General features: G+C 38.9%; 1 protein-coding gene across 3 annotated transcripts in view; it reads right to left on the bottom strand.

Annotated features, from left to right (window-relative positions):
• Positions 1-18,721, bottom strand: part of LOC102799097 (contactin-associated protein-like 4) — a 120,330-nt gene that overhangs the window by 25,488 nt on the left and 76,121 nt on the right. For all 3 annotated transcript variants that reach the window (XM_087831609.1, XM_087831611.1, XM_087831610.1), the window contains exons 11-16: positions 8,984-9,090; positions 6,657-6,776; positions 4,938-5,138; positions 3,430-3,592; positions 1,937-2,064; positions 1,066-1,236 (exon numbers count right to left, since the gene is read on the bottom strand). In XM_087831609.1, coding sequence (XP_087687735.1) covers positions 1,066-1,236; positions 1,937-2,064; positions 3,430-3,592; positions 4,938-5,138; positions 6,657-6,776; positions 8,984-9,090 — 890 coding nt within the window. The remainder of the gene's footprint in view (positions 1-1,065; positions 1,237-1,936; positions 2,065-3,429; positions 3,593-4,937; positions 5,139-6,656; positions 6,777-8,983; positions 9,091-18,721) is intronic.

Genomic DNA, 18,721 nt, shown 5'->3' with positions numbered 1-18,721 from the left:
GCTGACTATGATTTCCCCGAGGAGAGATGCTGTTGGTTAGCTACCCCGTATTAGATTTCTACGTGTGTCTCTTAAATCCCATTTCTTATACAACTTCCTTTAAAATGCATACACAACATGAGGTCAGCAACAAGCTCTACACGTGAGGTTAACGAAACCCCAAAAGTACCTACAGATTAGTCTAACAGCTGATTCAAGCCTGTCCAAATGACACACGCATTGACTGCCATAATCGTATAAAGAAAAGGAGACCTTGTTGAGTAATACAGCTATACTAAACTGCACAATCTGTGGTAGGTGGTAAGCATACATCCAACACTAAGGAACAATTCCATGGCACCCATAAACTAAATCATACTGTGCTGGTTATTACTGTCATAATATAAATGGCCAACAGTAGTGACCATAAATGTGTGCATTGCATAAGAGACAAGAATTAATGGAGGGTGAGGGTGAAAATGCCCCCAAGAGTTCATAAAACAACTGTAAAATTAAAAGCAATGGTGCACAAAAAAACAAAAAAGAATCGCAGGGGTAATTATGAGTTCCCTTTTACGGGTTGAGTCTTATTCACATTTATGTTGTGTGGTGAATGCAGCGCCGTGGGTCGGCATTTATCATCAGTGTAGGTGTACGACTGTGAAATGCATTCAACTGCGGCCTGTGGGGGAAGAAAATGTGATCATAAAATAACAAATAATGCAGCTTAAAGCATAATAAAATACTGGAAACACAAAAGCAGCACTGAAAGAAAATGCTAAAGAAATCAGTCTTTTGATTAAAAAAAAACTAAACGAGAATGAAGAGTTCAATGTTGTCACCCTCTTCTGTGGGACCCACAGACTATTACAAACACTTTACTCCTAACAGAGAAAAATAACGAGGACACGAGCATTTGGTAAGATCCACAAATAGAAATAAAAGATTTAGAACTATGGCACACAAATATTTTGATACATAAAAATAAAAACTTGTGCTTTCATACTGTAAAAAGAAGAAAAAAACTCCACTCCTTTTATCTGTGTTTGATTTGGACTCTGTGTTTAGCCTCCAGCTCTTACTCACAGCTCAGTTCAATCCGGATGAAGTCTTTGATGCCCAGGTTTTCCAGAAATACACCGGAGGAGGCCATGGTTTTAAACAGGAAGGAGATATCTGCGCTCAGCTCTCCGTGGAAAGTAGGAAAGTGGAGGTACGATGTCTCCTTGTCGAAAAACGCAGCATTCCAAAAATTCCCTAAAACAATATATAAATAAACAAAAGTCACCTTCAGCATTTAGAAGTCACATCAAAAGAAACAAGCCAACCTGTTAAACTATCTTAAGCTAATTGTAAATCTCACATTTGAACTGGAACATGTAATTTAAGAACACCAGAGAACATTTTAATAGTGCAAAGAGAGAATCAGGTTCAATTTCACTGCACTGTTATTGAAACAATACTTAAATTGAGTTTGACATCATATAAAGGTAAAAGAATGTGAGTTAACACAGTTATCACTAAGCTTTTCTGTAACATGCTCCAGCTTAATCCTAAACCATGGACAGTATCACTCATCTAGACTAGCTTTGCATGATTCATGATTAAAAATAAGCTCTGTAGTATGCAGCCCCCCAGTACATCCTCATTATTTACCCGAAACAAGCTGATTAGCTCCCTACCTTTAAGCCATCTTTCTTCAGACTGGCTGGCCCTCATAAACAGACCTTATCTTTTGAAATGTCGGCCATGTTTAATTTAAGTATCCGCCAAGTAAGCGGTGCTTAACACATTTATCAGATCACCTGATAAGGTTTATGGCACAGCTGCCCTAAATTAAACAATCTCTTCAATCGAAATGATTGATGATAAAATGAGAGAATAAAGACAAAGTAATACGAGTTTTCATAAATTAAATGGAGGTAAATGGGTAACCGAAACCCATAGGGGGTCTTACGATCGCCGTGACACTGCAGTGGTCCCACCCTGTACACAGCCTCTGATCCTGGCCTCTGTATGTCACCCAACACCAGAGACCTGACAGGTAGGCTCTCCTTATGGGTGAGCAGGCCTGAGTCTTCAGTCCTGGAGGAAAAAAATGCATATGAACAAAACACGAGGGGCAAAGTAGAAAAATCAGGATTAATGTAATAGAAAAGGTGTGAAGACAATAAACAAATACAGGATGACAAACCGTAATCTACATTCACTTAGTATTCATTTATAGATTTATTGGTTTGTGTGTTTTAATGTTACATCTCTCTTGCAATAATATTACATGATGTGACGGTCTGACGCAAACATTGCAGAGTGTAGGTGCAATCTCTTGGGGACCTATTTATTTCAAAACCAATTTATAGCCCTCCTGCCAGTCAAAACTTTATCCTTGGCAGTTATTCTAACAGGTAGCCCCAAATGAAGAAATCCCCTGTCCATTTATGCTCCCATTTTGCTTCCTGCACTTTGGATAATCTGCTGGTTATCATGCTTCCTCTAGAAATTTGAGTAAAGAAATACATCTGGGACTCAGAGTGAAGAGCAAAGACAGCACTTTGGGAATCTGATGAAATATTGAGGGGCAGAAGTAACAGCTCCGGTCGGTAAAAATAGAGTTAGATTTGCACAAACAGCTTGGACTGGGAAATGACGGAAGGAAGTGAAGCATGGCAGGATTGGTTACAACAGGAGGACAGGTTAGAGCTGTTTTTGTTTCTTCCTCTGCTCCATTTATCCCCGCTGATTTAGTGTTTGCTAAACCACCAAAGTTACAAGTCAGGTGGGGCAAGTCAATCATGTTTCATATCCTGAATAAGAGGTTAAAGTTGGAGAGATGCACTCTGTGTGTATTTCCTGTAATTACTTACTTCAGCCAAGCTGTCTTTGACTTTTTTCATTTTCACCACTCATCTTGTTGCAGACAGAATGCTTTCTGGCTGCTTTTCAGGTGTCAATGGACCTTTTTTTTCCTCCACTAATTTTTAACCACATATGTTCACCAGGAGCAGAAACAGATGTTTCTTTTTGGCGAATAAAGAGTTGTTACTTTTTTTAAATCAGTTTTCTATTTTCGAATAAAATAATTTCTGTAAAATTTTTACTGTCATTTAAAATAAATGAACAATTTTTGTTGCATTTGGCAGATGTAAGCACACTCAACTGCTTTACCCATTAAAAAGGAAGTAGACTGATATGAGCTATTATTTGACTCTAAGGGAAGAGGGTGACCCCTGTATTTTTTGTAAACAAATGCATATACAGTATCATGGTCTTTTGTTATTCTCCTGGATTTACTTGTGTTTTTCATTTTTCCTGTGTAATTATTACACAGTGCTTACTGGGCCATGGAATAAGGCCTAGCATCACTGATATTCACTTCACATTAGCTAAAAATGACAGCTCATAGTAGATGCATATGTAGAGAAAAATGTGTGTATTCATTAAGGTCAGTACCACTCCATGCGGTCAGCATCACAGTTGCAGTAGTGTTGTAGATCGACACAGTCGCCCTGCAGGCCGCAGGCACACTGCTGGCTGCCCGGTTGAGCTCCACCCCAATAAGTCTGAACTCGACCTGCACCGGGTCCGCCGAACCACCAGCTGAGTGGAGAGCCCTCTGAAACACAAATGTACACCAAAACCAACGTGAACAACTTCTGATAAGTCAGCTTCATAAATCCGAGTTTTATCTTGAGAGGATATTGTGCTATGAAAAGCTGAAGCTGCAAATATTTAAATTTCCTAAATGTGTGCAACCTAAATTACAGTCAGACATGCAGTAACCTATACATTAGTAGTAGAAACCTGCCAAGTAAAGACTAAAATGAGCAAAAAATACAGCAAAAGTGAAACCACCTAATCTAAATTGTGTGTTTTCTGTGTGCTTAAGGTCATTAAAATTGTCTAATATGCGTGTAATACAAACAAACTGTATTCATTTCTTTTTTAAAAATACATCTTATTAAGACTTCTCTCCACTATACCGTGTGCATAAATACTACCTAGATAAGCTTGCTCACTGTCGCTCTCACATCACGTACTGCTCTTATCTTGCGATGCTGATGTAGAGAGTGACCTTTTTATTGTAAGTCACTTACAACAAAACTTTTAACTAAATGCCAGAGGGACATAACACAACACCGCCACTCACTTAATTCTTGCAGTTCTCTTTCCTCATTTCATGCCCTGTTTTCCCCGAACAGTGCTTTCTAGCTAGATGTCTTTCCTGCCCCCAGACAGGCGATGGACAGAGGATTATAAATGCATAATGAGTACCAAAGGAGCTAATACTAAGCACGCAGTGCTCCGCTGCACTTTTTCTCTGTATGCTGCTTGGTTACCAAAAGGATTAAAGATAAATGTTGGCTGACAAACATGAATGGTTTCCAGTTAGATATAAAGGCTGTTCTTTGTAGTTTAGCTCAGTCTAACTGGCTGTGTTTGGGTCAATTAAAGAGTTTCAGGACCGTGAAAAAACATCGAAAAGAAAAACGCAGTCAAAATAATTGGGCTTAATTCTCGAATGTAAAAGAAGGAGACATGTAAACACAATCCATTAGTCTGACTCACTGGTAAACAGGAAGAAAATCCTGATGCTGATTAAGTTTGCAGCAATGAGCATAGCAATCATTTTGTTTTCTCTAGTGGAGCGGGGAAGACGTGCGGAGCTGCGGGGTGTTTGATTGCTTTCTTGAGAGCTTTGTTTTTGTACAAAATGATATATGCCTCTTATAACTCTTAAGAAATTTGATTCAGTGAGTCACTGCTTGAATATTTTACTATCCTAAAGATGATTATTTGCTTTGCTGTCATTTTCTGTGAGTAAATCTTTTTTTGCTCTTGGTGGTAAACAAATCTAAAAAGGCAAAGTCAGCACACGTTCACATTTTTGTACTTCTTCTTGTTTCATCAGCTGAGCAGTTGCATTGCTTTTGTTTGTTTTTTTTAAACAAGGGTCTCACCTGGGGTGTTGAGGAGACGGGACTTTTTGCAGTGATAAGACAGTTCCTGTTCACAGTGCTCCGACTGCTTAATAACAGCCAACAGCTGCTCTTCCTCAGACGAGTAGTCAAAGTGGATTGAATACTGGTTTACGCCTGTAAATGGTCGGAGTCTGGTCAGTTCTGTGTTGTTGTGCTGGATCACCATCCATGTGTTCTCCTCTGCAGACAGAGATATACAGGCATGATTGATGCCAATTACACCACAAGGTGAAAGAGAATCAAAATAAAGGAAACTTTTTCCTCCATTTCTTCTCCTCTTTTAGGTTCAAAGAGTGGCTTTTTTAAAACAAGCTTTATTTAACCAAGGTAATCCAAAAGACATAAACAACAGGGACACAGTATGAATCAAAAAAGAACAAGCTGAGGTCGGGCACAGTGGAAACACCAGGTTAACAAGGCTTAAAATAATTAAGTTGATAACAAATAATGTAAAACTAGCAGCAAGGCACCAGAAACAGGAGACTAAGAAAAAATAAGGAATTAACTAAATGGAGAATCACAGAGACGAGATGAAAAAAGGCACTAGACTAAAGCACAAAGAAACTTTCTCACAAGGAAAGTAACAAAAGTCTAGAAACAGTACAAAAACCAAAACCATCCTTCTTCCGCTTTATCCAGGGCCGGGTCGCGGGTGCAGCAGCCTAAGCAGACAAGCCCAGACCTCCCTCTCCCCAGCCACCTCCTCCAGCTCATCCGGGGGAACACCAAGGCGTTCCCAGGCCAGCCGAGAGATATAATCTCTCCAGCGTGTCCTGGGTCTGCCCCGGGGCCTCCTCCCGGTGGGACATGCCCAGAACACCTCACCCAATAGGCACCCAGGAGGCATCATTGTCAGATGCCCGAACCACCTCAGCTGGCTCCTTTTGATGTGGAGGAGCAGCGGCTCTACTCTGAGCCCCTCCCGGACGGCTAAACTTCTCACCCTATCTCTAGAGGCCAGCCACCATTCGGATGAAGCTCATTTCCGCCGCTTGTATCCGCAAACTCGCTCTTTCGGTCACTACCCACAGCTTGTGGCCATAGGTGAGGGTAGGGATGTAGATTGACCGGTAAATTAAGAGCTTCGCTTTTACACTCAGCTCTCTCTTCACCATATATATATATATATATATATATATATATATATATATATATATATATATATATATATATATATATATATATATCTCACACTACAAACTGCAGTCAGTGTCTGTTACGAGGAATCCCAGCCCCACTGAAAGCCAAAGCCCCACTCACGGCACTTGAGTCTGACTTCTCAAATGCTAGTATAGATGAATGTGAACATCTATTCTAGCTTGGCTGTTTGCCGTATATGTTTGTAATGTTCAGTTTCCACCTTCTTCTACACTAAAAATCACTAAATAAGTTTTTCTGTAGTTAAATAAAAAGCATGGAATTGAAACCATATCAATAGATGGATAGAGACTAGGAGTCTAGACAGAAAAAGTGCTGATAGAGACTGACTGGAATATCTATATAATAATGAACAAGAAAAACAAGTTCTGTAGTATCATAACAGAAATAATACAAACATCAGAAAAAAGACAAGGGGGTGTGTAAGGTGCATTAAAAACAGTTAATTGCACATAAATAATGACACTCATGTAAATGTTAATACAAGCAAATGTTGACTGATGATGGTAGTAAAGGGGGCTGTAAGTGTGGTTGTGTCACCTGTCATGTTGCAGTAGACCAGCTGCGGCTTGATTGGTCCGCTGCCGTCCACGTCGATATAAAAATGTCCCGATGTGTTGCCATTGTGTTTGTATGCCTCACAGGACTGTTCGTACACAGCTGGAAGGAAAATAATGAGATCAACAACGTCAACATGCTGGCCCATGGGAGCTGCCAGGGGATGGAGATCAAAACTATGGAGGATTAGGGGTTCTGCTTCGTACGTACGTATCGCCACTGAATCAATGTCATATGATCAGAGTGAAGAAAATAATCAGAGGTTCTCATGAACTAAAGTTATATCCAGCCGGAGACAATGTGGGAATACACAGTGAATAAATAAACTTCTGTTCCGTCTCCTTCGTTTTATGCTTGAGCCCATAAAACAACACCCATATCTAAACACTTCACCTGTTTATCTCTTTTCCTCAACTCAAAGAAAATACTTTTATTTATCAGGATTAAAAAAGGCTTACACAAAAATCTCTTTACAAGTCTTGAGGATCTAACTTGAGATAACTGGCACAGAACTAGAAGCAGGGATCGCCCTCTTTCCTTTTAATCACGCACCATCAAAAAGTGAGAAGTTTCCTGGACAGGCATCCCAGTAAGCTCTTAAATCTAAAACGCCGCTTAGTTGTCCAAAGAAAAACTCTTTGTTCTGTCACAAGTACCAATTTGCATCACCACCACCAACAAAGGGAAAAATCCATGTCACTGTAATTGTAGCGGCCTCAGAATCACGAGTTTTGTAAACACTAGAGCTGAAGCTACCAGCTCGACAGGTCATTTGATGCTGCTTTAAAACCCCTCACGTGAACGATGGGGAGCAAGATGAGACTATTATGTAGATGAAAGCAGCACAACACACTATTAAGGGGGATCTGTCTTTTAATAAATAATAATGTCATAAAACAATAAAAAGGGAAGAAAAATGAACTGTCTGCAAGTTTTCAGTTATTATACTGTAAGTCATCCCGTTACATTATGTACAAGGTAATTAATTATCGGAATTAAATGTTCTTTTTCTCTTACAATTTTTCTTCCAGTTTAATTTAATTAAAGCAAAGTTTCATCTGTCAAAACTATCGCACTGTCTTTTCATTAAAATGCTTTTGGTTTTGACGAAATGGGAGACTAATTATGCCACATCAAGGCGACGTTAACGGGGTTGTCACATTTGTGATTTGTGACAACTTGTTTTTTTTTTACTTTGTCTTCTGTTTGTTGTTTTTTTTGTTTTATTTCAAACATGTAAATATATAATAATAAATCACCTGCCATATTTTACACAATCAAAGAGTCCAAAACATTAGGACATTTTGCTTAATAACTAGTTTAACACTAGGCTAAAAGGATGTGCTTCACATCTCAGACTGAAAGTTTGGACCTTGTTTTTCACCTTTGGCCAAGACTCCCACAAATTGTATTACATGATAAGGTATAGGTAATGCAACAAGATGAAAGGAAACTAAAACAGTGTCGGATTAGGAACAGGTAAAAAAAAGGAAGTGGTTATGATGGATAAAAGCATTAATCACATTTGTTCAACCTCAAGGATGCACACACTCACGTCTTCTGATGAGTAACATGTATTTTTGAATAATTTTATTTAGAAAAGCAAAACACTCATTTTAGAAGGTGAAAACTATGAACTAAGACAGAAGTTCACAGTGCGATTAAAAACTAAAAGGATATGTACAGTAGCGAAGCATAAATATGATGACTAAATCCTGAAGCCATGTTTACTTTTAATAGGTTTATTTGTTTCTTACGGTTATTATCTGTTGAGGTGAATTAAACACAAAGAAAGCAGGGAAGCTAGTTAAATTCCTCAGCAGGGGAGTACTGGATGGCACCGGGTAGAGTGGTTACTATTGTCAAAGGTCCCACGTGTCCTTTTTCTTGTGTGTCCATGTTCTCCTTGTGCCTGTGAGTTCTCTGATTGTATTCCTTCCACAGCATACAAAACATGCACATTAGGTTAACTGGTGATTCTAAATTGACTGCAGGCATGAATGTATGCATTTATGTATTTTTCATGCAACAGACTATCAGCCTGTTGCTGGGACAGGATCCTGGATGGGTTTTCCCTATCCATCTATACATGGATGGCATACTTGAGTATGGTTTTCAGGACGAGCTATAAGTGAGACCTTTGTGTCATACACAGATTTACCCGAGATACAGTTTTGAATCAAAAATGAATGCTGTAAAATAAAGATTTATGAAGCTATTCTTTTAAATTTTACAAATTCTATTTGTGGCTGTTATGACTTAAATCTGCTTGGATCTAAGGGGTTCTCCCTGCTTGAAAGGTGACTCACAGCTGTGGCAGGTCGCTCCACTGTAGCCACTGTCAGAGCAGTTGCAGTGAAAGACAGTCCAGGACTGACTGCAGGGACCGCCGTGTTCACAAGGACTGGGAGAACACCTGAAACACACCGAGGGAGAGAAAAGTCGAGAAGATTATGAAATGGCACCTTGCTGGATGTTTGTGTGGGAGACAGCTAAACGTCTCAAAGGTCACAAAGCAAAAAAAAAAAAAAAATGTATAAATTGTTATATAAACATACATACTGTGACAGCAGATTTGAAAACATCCATTTGTTTTTTGGCAGCTTGAACACTAGGAACCAATTTTAACTGCTAAAAACCTTTCAAACGGGACAAAAGCAGTTGATGCCAAAACATACCTTTCATCTGTTATTGTCAAGAGCATCCAACTTTGTTTTGTTTGAAACAGCTGCTGAAGCATCTTTTATGTTTTAGCCGAGTCACTTATCGTACAATGAGCGAGCAGACTCGAGCTATTTATGAACACTTTGACGGGAAAACCGACTGCCAGGATCAACTCTTTGACCTTTTGGAATTACTTAATGGTGCAGATGATACTAGGTAATTTTGATTGGCCAAAATGCTTTCAAACTCTCAGTATACTCAGTGTACTCTCAAAGCACTTGAAATTGTTTTCACAATGACTCTGTTATATAAAGCTCTTTTGTTAAATGGACAGAAAGCATTTCAAATGTTTACTCAAGCATGTCACTCACTTCATGGTCAAATGTGTGTAGGAGGGTCAGGGAAAAAATGCAGAAAATATTTCACTTCGAATATTTGCAGGAGGTTCTATTTTCCTTCTATTTAACTTATTGTGGGAGGCTGATGAAGTGGGGGGAAAATTAATACAACATCTTTTGTAACATTCCAAAACAATTCAGCTGAAAGCTCATTTAGTAAAAGACAAAATATCATTTCTTTGCTTTTCACATACTTTCCTTCTGAGAGAAAGCATGCGCAACTGAGTTTAATATTTCTTTCCATAGATTACAACAGGTTTTATATGAACTGACAGTTATATAGACCTTTTCTAGTAACATATAACATTCAAAGCACTTTACCCTTCAAGCTATATTCACCAATTAACACACCCTTGTACGCATCACTGCAATTTGGGGTTCCGTGTTTTGACTGAGGGTAGTATGCATGCAGGATGGATGAGCCAGGAGTCAACTCTCTGACCTTCCAATTAGAAGAAAACAAGCTCTATCTCTTGAGCCATAACTGCCAAAAATCCTTTAATTCAATCTGCATCCTTAATTTTGCAAAAATAATTCAAGGCTGGAAAAACATTTCCTCCCGAAAGTCGAAAAGCAGATACTTTTCTTTCAGACAGATTTTTGTGATTTGGTTACTAAACATGTGTTGACAAGACTATAGTAAGTCGAGCAATGCAGACTCTATACTGCTATACTGTGGTAAAGAGGTAATCATTAAGGCATAGCTGGTCCATACACATTCCTTCCCTTACCTACAGTATGGCCACAACTTTGGGTGGAACAAATAAGCTCACAGTGTCAGGGGTTCATGTAGTCTGATCCTTAGAATCCGAATATATGCTGCATTACGTTAAATGGAGACAAATGAGGTGGTTTGAGCATTTAACTAGGATCCCTTTTGTTTCACAGCTGGCTTGAGAAACACCTTAGTGTTCTTCTGGAGGAAATGTAGGTGGTAGCTGGAGAGAGGTGAGTGCTGCCCACAGAAATGACTTTGGACAGAGGGTGATTGTACAAGTGTGTGCATACAAATAATAAAAGAAACCCCAAAATAAATATTATAACTACATAAAATCTCAATTGTCCCAAGGGATTCAACTCCACCATCTTGAACTGCAGCTGTTAATGTGCATATGTGAGCTCAGCACCATCTGAGGCAGCTTCTGGTTGGAGGGGCCCTCCAGGTTGCAGCAGATCTACAGAGCAGAGCAAGCATTACTGTCGCCAGCTGCAGTTCAAGACAATGAATTTAAGATTTGAAATAGCTGAAAAACACGAAGAACTGCCACAGCAGCATATTTGTCACACTTACATATTTCAGATCATCAAAGAAATCTTAATTTTAGACAACGATAACCCAAGTAAATAAAAAATCCTACTTTTAAATGAACATTTCATTGATTAAAGGAGAAAAGCCTACCTGGTACTGTGTGAAAAAGTAATTGTCCCTGTTGTGAAATCATGGATTATATGTGAATAACCACATTTTCAGTTCAGTTTCACTTAACACACTCAGGCCTGATTATTGGCAGACCTGTTGAATCAAGAAATCACTTGAATAAAACCGGTCTGACAAAGTGAAGCAGGCTAAAAGAGCTCAAAAAGCAACACATCATGCTAGTCACTGACATCTATCAGTCTGGAAAGGGTTACAGAGCCATTTCTAAGGTTTTGGGACTCCAGTGAACCAGGGTGAGAGCCATTATCCACAATTTAATTTTGGTAGGCCAATCACTCCTGGGAAGGTTTATCACTGTTCCAAGAGTACATCGCCAACTCATCAAGGAGGTCACAAAAGACTCTAGAACAACATTCAAGTACCACAGGCTTCACATGTGTCAGTTGAGGTCAGAGTTTATGATTCAGCAATAAGAAAGAGACTGGGAAAAAATGGCATCCACAGGAGAGTTCAGGGAGAAAACCACTGCTGACCAAAAAGGCTTGTGTAGACTCGTGACTCTGACTGACGATACAAAAGTTAAACTTTTTGGAAGGTGCGTTTCCCGTTACATCAGATGTAAAAGTAGGCTGGGAAAACATTTCAGACAAGGAACATCGTACAGGAATATAAGAGTAAAATATGGTGATGGCAGTGTAATGGTCTGGGGCTGCTTTGCTGCCTCAGGACCAGGAAGACTTGCTGTAGTAAATGAAACTATGAATTGTGCTGTCTACCAAAACATCCTGAAGGAGAATGTCCGGCCATCTGTTCGTGACCTCAAGCTGAAGCACACTTGGGTTCTGCTGCAGAACAATGATCCAAAACACACCAGCAAGTCCACCTCGGAAGGCTTAAGAAAAACAAAACTAGGACCTAGTCAAAGACCTCACCTGAATCCTATCGAGATGCTGTGGCACAAACTTAAAAATGCCGTTCACACTCGAAAACCCTCCGATGTGGCTGAATTACAACATTTCTGTAAAAGACTCGTTGCCAGTTATCACAAACACTGGATTGCAGTTGTTGCTGCCCAACCAGTTATTAGGTCAAGGGGGCAGTCACTTTTTCACACAGAACCATCCAGGTTTGGATTTCTTTCCCCCTTAATAACAAGCACCTTCATTTAGAAACTGCACATTGTGTTTACTTGTGTTATCTTTGTCTAATATTTATGTTTCTGATTATCTGAAACATTTAAGTATGATAAATACAAAAAATGGTAAATCAAGAAGGTGGAAAACACTTTTTCATGCCACTGTATATGCCCATAGGGAAACACCAGATGACAAGGGCCAGACTGAGCTGGATATTAGCAACTGAACTTTCAAATGAGAGTAAGTTTAAAAATACATATATAAGGGTGGCAGTCAATATACCTGTGTGAGGTGGGTGTGAGAAATGCTAACAAATTTTGTTTAAAAAAATGTAAGCATAAAAACAACAAAATGAAAAAGAAAAAAATTAGGTGTTCAGCCTTTAAAAGAAAGATAAATAACCAGGCCTGGTCAGGTCTTTAATGTTTTGCTTTATCGTGCTTTTGCTGTAGCTGCTCCAAAGTTGTGGAATGATCTGCGCTTGCACATTAGAGAGGCCTCTTCTCTTTCTGAGTTTAAAACTCTTCTTAAAACATATTTATTTGATGAAGCCTTTGTTTAAGGGGGTTGACTCAATTTTGTTTTAACATGTTTTATTTTGTTTTAGTTATTTATTTTATTTTATCTTATTTTTATTTTTACTTTGCTTATGCTATTTGCATATGTACAGCACTTTGTGAACTCTGGTTTTATGTTAAAGTGCTTTATAAATAAAGATGGTATGGTATGCGGATTTGCACAATTATAATAATTGCACAAATCATTTCACTCAAAAGGAAAGATATTCTCTCAATTGGGTTAGTTTTTTCTTTTTTTTCTAATAAACACTCAGCTCCACTCTGACAGGGATAATAAATAAAGACATGACGTGCACAACTTTGGGTAGAACAAATAAGCTCTCAGGGGTCAGGGGTCCATGTATGCAACAATATAGATAGAATGACAGAAATGTTGGAACAAGGGGCGGATTTTTCATATAACTAAAGACATCTAGATGCAGATTGCTGCATGCTGCCATTTTGTCTTGGAAATTTTTGTTAATGAAGTTTATGATGATCATGAAGGTGGTGACAGAGATGAAGACTTAGATGAAATGGAAAAAGTACAGGAAGAAAGAAAGCACAATTTAACTTCTACCCTTCCTAACTGAAATGTCCCAAGCATCATTTGGCACCAATGCAGACACAAAACATCCACTACTCCCCCAGTGCACACACAGGCACATGCCTGCCCTGCACATATATTACGACATAACAGCCTCTGGCAAACACTTTCTGCTTGAGAAATGCACTGTCACAGACAGATAATTGCAGATAGATGACCAACAAAGTTGTCTACAGACTGCAAACAACCTCATATAAAACACTTCCATCCTCTGCATTCATACTTGGCCCTAAGGCATTCAGGGATTGTCTTTACTCAGTAAACCAGGGTCCAGAAGCCCACTACCTCACAGAGCCTCATGAGCCACATGACCATTTTAACATACCAAAACCAAACTCCACAGAGATTCCCATCTTTTCTCAGACTGTGTTTTTATTGGCGGTCAATAAAAACTTTAAAATGTGTTTCAACCAATTCTTGTTTTTAGTCTGGCCCAAAATATGTTTTGCCAGTACTCAGTAAAATGCCTGTTTACTAATTACAGGGATTATTTTTCACTCAATCCAAGTATTTTCAATTATAATGAGAAAAAGAAGAATTTACTGAAAACCCTTTGTCTTTTGTGGCCTCAGAATCTCATCTCTGCTTTTTGTGGATGATGTGATTCTGTTGGCTTCATCAGTTGGTCACCTCTAGTATGCACTGAAGCAGTTCACAGCTGAGTGTGAAGCGGCAGGTATAAGAGGTATCTCCAAGTATCTCTGAGTCTGAGGCCTTGGTTCTCAGCCAGAAAAGGGTGGAGTGCCCACTCTGGGACAGGGATGAAATGCCCTCATTGAAGAACGATATTGGGAGCAGGACATTTACAGACAGATTGGGCTGCGTGTCCAGTGATGCCAATGCTGTACTGGTCTGCTGTGGTGAACAGAAAGCTGAGCATAAAAGCAAAGCTGTCATTTTACCAGTCCATCTATGTCCTTACCCTCACCTCACCTGGTCATGACGTCTGTGTAGTGACTGAAAAAATAAGACTGTGGAAACAAGAAATTAGCTTTCTCTAAAGGCCTCTTCCTTAGAGATTGGGTGAGAAGTTCAGTCACACATGAGGGACTTGGAGTAAAGCCACTACTCCTCCACATTCAAACGGAGCCAGCTCAGCTGATTCTGGCACCTGGCTAGAATGCCTCCTGGGTGAGGTGCTGCAGGCATGTCCCACCGGGAGGAGGCCCCAGGGTAGACCCAGGACACATGGCAGAGATTACTTCTTCAGGCTGGCCTGAGAACGCTTTTGTGTTCTCCCGGATGAGCTGGAGAGGAGGTTTGGGCTTCTCTGTTCAGGCTGCTGCCCCCATGACCATGCAAGAAAACAATTAATGTATACACAGCAAATCGCTCTAATATACAATATTTTTCCCCAATATTAAAAATACTTAGAGGAGACGTTTACAGTATATTGATCATTTTATTGCAGTGCTAACACTCCCTGGTTTCACTATAACTATCATCACTATGATAATGAAACACACAAGTGCCCTGAAGAAGCACACCATATCTCCTTTCTTATGTGTTAAGCTGAAATTGGCTGGCAGCTCTGGTTTAAAAAAGGTCTTCAGTTGATGTTGAGCTCTTTATGGGCTTTCGTTCCTTTGTACTATTAATAAAGCACTTCCTTACACCTTCCTTAAAATAGTATTATTAGCCACAGCAAACTGCTTTGCTGCTGGCAGAGCTGTTTGCTTTTGACACCAAAACGCACACACATACAATAACACATAGAGTATACAGTAATAACCTGCTCTGAAGTATGACCACCACATTAAAGCCGTGTTGCCGAGTCCATTTTCCACCTGACTTTACAGTACGATATATCCCACGAGGCCAAAATTCAATCAGCAGGATTACAGTGAGGGAACATATGGTTGATTATTTTTTCCTGTCTTTATTGGAAAACAGATTTTGTTTACAGTTTTGTTCCAGTGAGCAGTCAGATCTGCGGAAGAACTGTATTCTACTGAATAATAATGATAATAATAATAACAATAATACAGGAACAGCACAACATTTAATTAAAATCATCCAAGCAGACGCTCCTTATCTGGCAAGGGTGTGTGGTTTGTACAATATTTGTGGGTATGCTTTACATTCAGTTCACTGTATTTGCAGGAGGAGTGTTTGTGCTACTGTGTGTGTGAGTGTGTGTGTGTGTTTGTTCCTGTTCCCTAGAGGCTTTTATAATTGTTGTAATTGTCTCATTAATTGTACTGCTATTTGGTGTGCCAACAAAACAATAAATGAGTGGTTCTGCTTTCCCTCCTTCCCTCCCTCATCTGTGTCTCTCCTCCTCCGAGGCCCCAACTCTGAATCTAAACTGTCACTGATGACATAAAGCACATGCTTGCGCGTAATTGTATCATCTTTCCATCAATTATTGAAAATATGTATCATGAGGTGCAAAATAGCTCTCGGTTCAGTTCTTTTCAGTTTAACTCAAAGTTGCATTAGCCTCGTAATAGGTAATAAATATTCTGATTCTGGTAGTTCATCTCAGCGCTGCAGAAATTTATGGCATCTTTTAGCTCATTATTCTTCCCTAATGTTAGTTCATTCTCAGTGTTCTCATCAGCATTGTTTTAATTACAAGCAGCTTAAACTGAATGGAAATGATCTGTTTTTATTGCTCCCATTCATATTGAACTCAAAGGAAAATTTCAACATATCTTAGGAAATCAAAGGATATCTTATTGTGGTGTACCCGCAATAAGATATCCTAGATAGCATGTGAAACTGGTTGACTGGTAATGTTAACATGCAAATTATTTGCTAATTTCATTTTTGGGGCCATTTGCTTGGAGTCAGTGTCAGTGGGAGAAGCTTTCACGTCTTCCCTGAGATGATGCAAATGACATGTAGTTCATGTAACTCGACATTTTTACCCGCACTGCATTAATTACATGGCTCAAGCAAGGATCAAAAAACTAAAAGTGGGAAGAAAGCCAGAAACAACCTATTCTGGACAGAAGAACAATAATGCATTCCATAACCGATGGCGTTAACAGCATGCTAACTTCAAATGTAAAAATTCACTTATAGGTACACTACTGAATTTTAACCTCTTAAGCCCCAAGGGGGTTTCTGAGTTTCCTGCTCGAAAATGTAATGCCCAAATTTAATTGATTATTTCTCTGCAATTACAAACTCTGTCCTTACAATCTTGGTATCAAAACACTTGGGAAATTTCATCAGAGGTATAAATATTGAATCAGATATTACTGTGTCAAAGTTACTGAGACTGAAACACAGAAAAAGTAAGTAGATTTTATCCTTGCCTAATTATTTTTTTTAATTTTTAGCATATAACCCTTTGAAAAATATGCCTCAGATCACATTTGGTTCCAGAAACTCAGTAACCAACATATAAACATCATCTGTGCAAAGATTTACGTTTCTAAAGTGAAACAGTGAAAAATTAGCCCTGTCAATACATGAATATCCAGATGTTGTACAAAAATGTCGAATTTTGGCACACAATTGGACACCATGCCAGTTGATTTTTTTAGGTATTTAAGAGCAGAAATTAATAAATTTTATTAACAGGCCTAAAAGTGCTTTTTTTAAATATATTTTTGAAGAACTAACCACACATTTACATGGTAATGGCCCTTTTCTGCCGTGCGCATAGAGCGTTTGATTGGCCTCTGGCCCTTTAAACTCCGAGGGGCTGTAACTTTGGTTTCTTTTGGTCAATTTGCATGATTGACACCTCTTTTTAATCGTTTGAGCCAATAGATTCACAGTAATGATGCCACGTTCACGTCACTTCAACCAATCAGACGTTGTGATGCCAAAACCCACGTGGGCCCAAATTTACTGCATGTGGCGTCTGTTCAGTCACGTGTCTGTAGGTGGGTCTAAAATGGAGGTTGTTGACGGAAAACTGCTCTGATGCGGCTAGGTAGGCATGGTAACTACTGTTAATCATGTGGCTACCGGCGAAAATAACAGAGGAAATCGGGACGGTAAGCCAATTTCTGTCTTAATTCAGTGAATTTTGGTCTGATCCTGGAAGATAACCAGCCTATCTTTAGCCGGTTGGATCGGTTTTGTTTGTTTAGCGGACTTCTGCGCATTTAGGTAACTTCTAGTTTAATTACGGCTTATTTTCGGTGTGTTTGGTGGTTTTAGAAATGGTTTATATGAAATTTTAGCTGAGATTCTGAGGTTTCTGTGGATACCACACATGTCTGGACTTATATTTCTCAACCCGCGTTATAACCGATTAAACGTGATCTCCTCCTTTTTGCCCCCAGTACCGGGGTCGGGGGGCTTAAGTGGTTAATCTCTAAAAAGTTTTATATGTAATATAGTTCACTAAAAAAAACACCTTTAGGAGTGACCTTGATTAAAAAAGAACATTTTCACACGAGGAGTTTCTGTAGTAGATATTATCACTGGGGTGTTGTAATTGACTGGTTAGATTGATTTAATAATGGATGTGTACTGGATGTGCTATCAGCAAGCTGTTGGTCATATATTGAATTTGATTGGTCCACTGCCTAAATTAGTTTAAAGCTCAAGAAAAAAACTATATTGGCAAGGAAAAAAAATGTCACAGCACCTATTTTACATCACTGGTTTCCACCGATCATTTCCTCTTAATAACTGTGTGAGTGTGAGTGCTTGCTTGGCATTGCTTGTATGACTCCTGAATGGAGAAATGTCTCCTTCTAAGCAATAAAAAAAACAATAAAAGTATTAAAAATATATCTAAAAAAACAGTCTTCCACACCATTGTGTTTCTTATTTGACACAACATGACTGGAAGCCTTTTTTTTTTAGCTTTCTGTCTACTTAATCTATATAAATATATAATTATAATATAAATATATGATTTTAGCAAGCCCCTTTTTTTAATAAGAAATTGCTTATTATATTTCTTGACAACAGCTGCAACCCTGCTAAATGCCATCACATTCTTATTATGCTGTATGAGGTAAATGCCTTAAATTGCCTTTTATATTTTGCATTACTTGCACTAAATTATTATAACTGTTTGCTTTTTCAGCAGATAACACCTGTTGTCACTAGGATGGCCAAGTGATTTAGGTATCGCACTGTTATGAGCGCTTCTTCTTGTGGCTCTCGGTCTCACGCCTGGTACAGTAAAGGCCATAAACTAAAGTTCCACTTGATAAATGGTCCTGTCACGTTACTGTAATAGAGAGTTCTGCTTGACAAAGCATGTATGAAGTTCAGCGGGGGCTTTTTTTCAATTAAATTATAAAGAGATGAAACAAGTGGTCTTACAACCTCTGGCAAAATTACAGAATCACCACATGTGGAAGATGTTCATTTAGATGTTTTACTTTG

The sequence above is a fragment of the Neolamprologus brichardi genome, chromosome 18 (genome assembly GCF_056152115.1).
Source record: "Neolamprologus brichardi isolate AB-2024 chromosome 18, ASM5615211v1, whole genome shotgun sequence".
NCBI lineage: Eukaryota > Metazoa > Chordata > Actinopteri > Cichliformes > Cichlidae > Neolamprologus > Neolamprologus brichardi.
Note: the sequence above shows the minus strand (reverse complement) of the source record. Positions and strands in the feature narration are given on the sequence as shown.